General features: G+C 41.0%; 1 protein-coding gene across 2 annotated transcripts in view; it reads right to left on the bottom strand.

Moving 5' to 3' along the window:
* The window catches only part of RSU1 (Ras suppressor protein 1), a 102913-nt gene extending 96384 nt beyond the window's left edge, over nt 1–6529 (bottom strand). Inside the window, exons 1-3 of one of the 2 annotated variants that reach the window (XM_072412783.1) lie at nt 6379–6529; nt 4068–4183; nt 2362–2412 (exon numbers count right to left, since the gene is read on the bottom strand). In XM_072412783.1, coding sequence (XP_072268884.1) covers nt 2362–2412; nt 4068–4176 — 160 coding nt within the window. In that variant the 5' untranslated portion in view covers nt 4177–4183; nt 6379–6529. The remainder of the gene's footprint in view (nt 1–2361; nt 2413–4067; nt 4184–6378) is intronic. The other variant, XM_072412781.1, reaches the window with a different exon arrangement.

The following is a 6529-nucleotide window of genomic DNA, read 5'->3' as shown; positions in this document are numbered from 1 at the left end:
AATTCTATATATTAGCCATTCTCAATCTTTTTAACATGGGGAACCCATAAAATACCTTTCAGATCTTCAGGGAACCCTTCATTACTCCACCCCTCACAGTATATTAGCATGTTGGTCAGTGGGAAGAATGCCTCTTATATTGCTGGTCACTGTGAAGAAGACTGTCACTATCACAAATAGCCAAAAAGATAATAATATTGTCTCCTAAACTGACCTGAGAGGCAGAAATTGCTAATTTTTCAAGGAACCCCCTAGCAACTTCTGGAGGAACTCTAGAGTTTTACAGCCATGGTTAAAAAATACTGTTATATATGTGGTGCCTTTGAGGTTAAGGCATACCTAAACTCAGAATTTTTTCTTTACATAAAAGGGTGGACAACCCTTGTATTTAAAGTAAAAAATAAAAAGGGTTATGCACCACTCCCTTAGAGATTAAGAATGAATGGGAGCACAGAGCCTCCTGGGATACCTACGTCATGCATTCCGGGAGGCTCCTGGCTGCTCCTTCTGCGCATGCGCAGTGAGATCTGCAAGTTTTTTTCCCCAATCTACATCACCCGATCTCAGGCCTGCGCAGTGCGAGATCGGGTGACGCAGGAAGAAGAACCCAGGAGAAGAGAGGAGAAGATGGCAGCACCTGGCGCTCCACCTGCGCCGGACCAATAACCGATAATGGGACATAGCGGGACCCGACCTCCCGATGGATAGACTGAACTGCGGGATTGAAAGTAAGTGTTTAAACTCACACAGTTTTGGACATGGAAATGCATTTATTCAGCACAGGCATAATTATTTTATCCAGAACCACAAAGATCAATGGTATTACAGTATCAGTAGAAGACCAGACATTGAACACAACAGCATTCAGGTGGATAAGGAACATACATTGGTTGCTTCTGTCTAATTTGTTCGGAGAAAAATACAACTGCTAGATTACTTTTTATTATGCTAGATGCCTGGCTAATATGCTAACCTAGAGGTCTTGAAAAACCTTGAAATCAGAGAACTGAAATATTGTGCAAATCAGAAAAAAAAAAATAAAAGTCCTGATCTGAATACCTGTCCTGTGACGGTGAATAGGTGTATTGAAGCATCATACTGGGGGCCAAGAAATGTGCATTTTTATGACATTCTGGCTCGATCTCTAGGTCTCAACTGTTAGACAACATTCTTATCAGGAACATAAACTTCAAACGGAGGAGCACACATATCAGATGAATTAGATCTATTGCCAGAATCAAGGAACTGTTGATATGATGCAGAGCTTTAACTTGCTATGTGAGGTACCCCTAACATTGGTAAAGGAAGGGGGTGATAACAGTGCTGAAATAAAAATGCTGGCTGCAGCATTCACATTTTAGAACTAACAAATACAATGGGAGCCATCAAGTGGTATGATGGTAACAAATGACCAAGTTAGCAAAAATGAAGCTGCCGCTACTAACTTGTTATTGAAATAGCCAAGTGAAAGCACACAGGATGTGGACGTGGTTGTAAATGGCTTTGTTGATAAAGTCATATAATCCTTGCGACAGCATTATTGCAGAAACTACAAAACTATGGAGTCTGTTAAAGAAGCAGGGAATCTGACATCTAGTGAAAAATTCCCTGGTAGAGAATCCTCTGAAAGGCCGGAAGTGGAAGATGAAAATAAAGAGTTTAAAAGTTTTTAAAAAAATAGGGTCAATGTCAGTATTGTGTTTTCTTTGGAAGAAGATTATATGTAGAAGAGTTGAAAGAAGATATCTCAATCTTTAAAACTATTCAAAGCTGAGATTATGCCCTACAAACCACCAAACAGCACCGTAAGATTTATGTCGTTGTCACAGCACAATAAAAAAAAATACAAGCTCAGAATTTGCAAGCATGCGGTGTCAGCCCTGCTTACATACTTTCCAATAGAACACAGCCTCCTTAGAACAAGATTTCTGGTAAAATCAACAGGTTTCCCTCCATCAATGTTACTTTTAGAAAGTCAAACAGGCACAATTACATTTGCTTCCCTATAGAATAGAAGATACCCTACTTATTTATTAAAGTTTAGTGGCATATTAGTTAGTTAGGCCAGGACCAAGATGACAGCTCTGAAACATTTCAACAATTGAGTCTCCTGGCTTTATCTGCAGGTCCATGACTGACAAGATCACAGCTATGAGAATGTACTTACATGCCATTTACAGCCCTATAAATACGCTACAACTTACAGGCTATTTAAAAAAGAAACGCAATAATGTTTGTAGGTTCAGTCAGATGATTACAATATATTATTTATATTCCAGTCATGCAGCAAAGCACATAATATACAGTCTACAATACACAGAGAGAGCACAAACAGAACATATGCTGGATAAATGTACTTACTGGTTAGCTTGTTGTGACTCAGAATTAGTTGGGTGATGTGGGACAGGGTGACTGTGAAAAGGAAACAAAAAATGTCACATTTAGACATAATCAAGAATAAAATATGCATAATTCTCTGCCATAAAAAAACTCAATATTAATAGCAAACACTTATAGTAGGCATCATTCAGTGCAGGTATTGCTTTCTTAGCTCAGGTTAAATTCACAAGGAAGCCCTGGGGAAAATTCTATTCCTCCAAGTATGAAGCAAAAAGTGCACACTTCCATTGGCACTTGCAGTACCTTGGAATGTGTTTTTCCATACACTGCTATAACACAGTAAAACACGGTTGCTCCAACAAAGCAATTTGCACAGGCCTTAAAGCAGTGGTCCCCAACCCCCATGCCGCGGACCGCTGCCCTCCCAGCGCTGCTGAGTTGGGGGCTGCAAATGACAGGAGGCAGAAGTGCCGGCAGCAGTACCCCCAGCCGCCCTCTTTACACTGCTGCAAAGCTAGTGACAGTGTGACAGCAGGGGCCCAACCAGCGGGAGCGCGGGCAGCTCTCCTCACACTGCTTACACAGGAGCTGCTGAGAATAGCAGAGTAGTGTAAGCTGTATGTATACCTCAGGCTGCGGCAAAATTTTATACTATGTTACCAGGCCTTGCTGTAAGAAAATGTTGGGGACTACTGCCATAAAAGAACCTTGCACAGAGAAAGTTACACCAAATGCTATTTTCAAATATTGGTCTTAAATAAGTGTCTGGATATATGTTTTACATGTATTATTTACTTCATGTTTTTTCTGCGTAAGTTAATGGTTTCATTTCACTCAGATCTTTTCTTTAAACTAATATCACATTAAAGTAGAATCATAATAAATTATCACATTAAAGAGAAATAGAACTATACTAATCTAAACTCTAGAGATGTGACATCCACTATGTCTTTAATCAACATTTTTGCACTGCCTATCTCTGAGTTTGAGATTCACAACCATCCTGATGCATGCATGGAAGTTGATTTATGTTGGCATATCCTGAAATTGTATACCGACCTGCATATGCACAGCTCATTCCGTGTTCTCCGCAGCCCCTTTTAGCAGAGTGCACCACCCAACTTGAAAAGTTGGGTCACAACACAGGGACCGCCACCCACCTACAGCCTCTTCCCACACAGCATAGAATTATTGTCCATCAGAGAATACCGTCATCATGTATTGCAAAGGAAAGAATCCCTTGTTCCAAAAGATAAAATTCACCTTCTGCAATAAAGTTTGCTTGTTCACAGATGTTAAAGTTCTAGGTTAAAAATCCACTTGAGAGAGAAGTTCCCTGCAACTAACATCAGACTCTTTAAACAATGAAGTGTTAGGGAGTCTTCTGCCTGATCTGTCCTCTCTCTGCCTGACATATCCCCAATTACAAAGTTCCACTGAAAGTATGAACCTTGTGGTGTCTGTGAGGAGTAGTTGTGCTCTCCTGCATTTAGGTTTTAAGACCTCTGGTAGAGAAATCTACATTAGTATGGGACAAGAATGCCAGAATAAAAACCTGATATTCTGATCTCTATAAGCATCTTAAAGATAATTTACAGTTTTGAGTAGAGTGGACCTAAAGCATGAGAAATACACTGAAATGTATCAGAATTGGTGCTCTGGAACAGTATTGTCATTTATAAGTTTTTGGACAAAAGCTTTTTGGAAATACCTGTAACTGTACTTACACAGGCCGGGAATGTCCAGCATATTTGCGATTCCTCTGTCACACATGTCAATCTCAGTGACATTCTTGTCCCTGCTCTCCTCCACAATCTTCTTCAAAGACTTGGACATCTTGCTGCTAAAAAAGACCAAAAAATCTGTGAATATTACAGTTGTTTCAACTTTTTATTGTCATTTGGGACCCAGTCTGAGATGTTCTCTCATTTCTGGGGAAACGTTTGTCATACTGACAGTAAGGCTGATATCACACAAGCATTCCTGATGTTGTTGACAACTCACTACGAACAGGATCCCTATCAGAGGGTTTAGAGCTGCACAGGACAAAGAGTCGGCTGGTACTTAAAGAACCAGCGTTAGCAGATTTCAGAACGGATTCCCATTCATTCTCTATTGGGCAGCCATGGGTAAATGCTACATAAAGTGTCTCCACTAAAGTAGCAGTTCAGTTGTGTAAGGAAGCGCTAACCGCACTGTAACCTCACCAGTCTGAACATAGCGTAACTTACCAGTTACTTGTTCCTAGAAGTCACTCCTTTGTTAGCAGGGAAATATTTTCCTCTTTCGTTGCTTCTTTGCTAGCCGGGATTCAGCAGCTTTCAGTACTAGCCAGAAATTCAAAGAAGGCAAGTGAAAGAATCTCCTGAGCATTTCACACTGCCAGCAGCAGAATCCCTTGTGATATCGGTCTCATTCAGTTTCTTCTGCGTGGAGTTAACATGCATTGTATAAGACATCAATGCAACTTGTGCTAAAGTAGATCTGGCAGCACACAAGTAGATCTTAACCCAGCACACAAAAATGGATCAAGCAGCAGTTTCTCTAATGCAGTCAAACCACAAAACATTGAAGTCACGTGTACTGGAGATAAATAATCCAAGCATAACAGCAATTAGGTCATTAGAAGAGATTCCCAGGTAGAACAAAAGGACCACAGGAGTTCTGGTTGGATTTACACTTCTGTAGGATACCACACCAGAAAAATATTTGGCTCTGGGAGCTGTATGGGGCTATTACCTGTAACGATACTAAAAAAAATATGAAATTATTTTTGTACCTTATGGAGAGACATTTTTTAAGAAGGAAATTCAGTTTTGGAAGAGGTCTTTTAACTTCCAGGTGTCTCTGAGGGAGGAAGTGAAGGAAATTTCCCCAAAAGTACACAGACACAAAAAAAATATCTAGCAGGGGTTTTCCCTTTCCCACTTTATCCACAACCTCAAGTTTTGGCTATACATACACTTTTAAGTGGATCTCTAAGACCTTCAACCTGATTGTGCAATCCCCCCCCCCCATTTACCTAGTTCCACTAGTCCCACTTTGAACAACTGATCTAACAGGTGGTTACTGCAGAAAGGTATAGGCGACCTCCCTCCTGAAATTACTGCCTGATCACCACCCAGCCATCAGGCATACCAGGAAATCCCGGCTTTTCATGTACCTACAGGGAATGAACTCTTACGCGTCTGCCCAGGAGTTATGTCATCCAAGCCAATCAGGTTGGCTGGAAGAAGAAGATGGTGGCTCCATGTGATAGAACATGAACAGGAGATGTACTATCTGTATTAAAACTTACCAGCCTGTTCACAACTTTTTAACTGGCCAAGCTGGAATGACGCAACTCCCACAAATGCACATGGGAATTCAATCCCAGCTATGCATGAATCATACCATTAGCTATACATGCGCATGGGAGTTCATGCATTCCCAGCAGTCAGCTGTGCATAGGAGTTAATTCATTCCTGGTGACCAGCTATACCTGGACCATACCATAGCTGTGCATGGGTATTCATTCATTCTTGGTAACAGCTATGCTTGGACCGTACCATTAACTGTGCGTGGGAGTTTATTCATTCCTGATAAGCAGCTATGCCTGGGCCATACCAATAACTATACATGGGAATTAATTTATCCCTTGGGATCAGCTATGCCTGGACCATACCATTATCTGCACATGGGAATTCATTCATTCCTAGTGACCAGCTATGCCTGGACCGTACCATTAGTTGTGAATGGGCAGCTCAGTGAACTCCCTACTGAAGACTGCACACACATGCTAAGTTTGTTTTAATGCAACAAATAACTCGTTGTTTTACATTGTTGGTATAGTTCAGTTTTAAATTCTGGTGACAGATATGTATAATCATACACCCCTGTCAGTGTAATAGTTTGTTCCAAAGCTGTCACTTCTGATGGTCTGCATATAACAGGAGAAGCACATCAATTATAAAGCCATTACTATGACAACACATTACTTCTGACACAGCTTCTTCAATACATAACCAGCAATATGTCTGTTACAAAGTTGTCTCTTACTAGTGAGTGGCCACTGAATGAACAGTTCTGAGGGAAGTCTCTCTTCTCACACCGGACCGGGAGTTCCTCCGAGGGAAGCCGCTCTCCTCACACACCCAGGACCGGAAGTGGCCTCGGGCTATAAAATCTCTCACTCTCCTAATAAGGCAAA

The sequence above is a fragment of the Pyxicephalus adspersus genome, chromosome 5, assembly GCF_032062135.1.
Source record: "Pyxicephalus adspersus chromosome 5, UCB_Pads_2.0, whole genome shotgun sequence".
NCBI lineage: Eukaryota > Metazoa > Chordata > Amphibia > Anura > Pyxicephalidae > Pyxicephalus > Pyxicephalus adspersus.
Note: the sequence above shows the minus strand (reverse complement) of the source record. Positions and strands in the feature narration are given on the sequence as shown.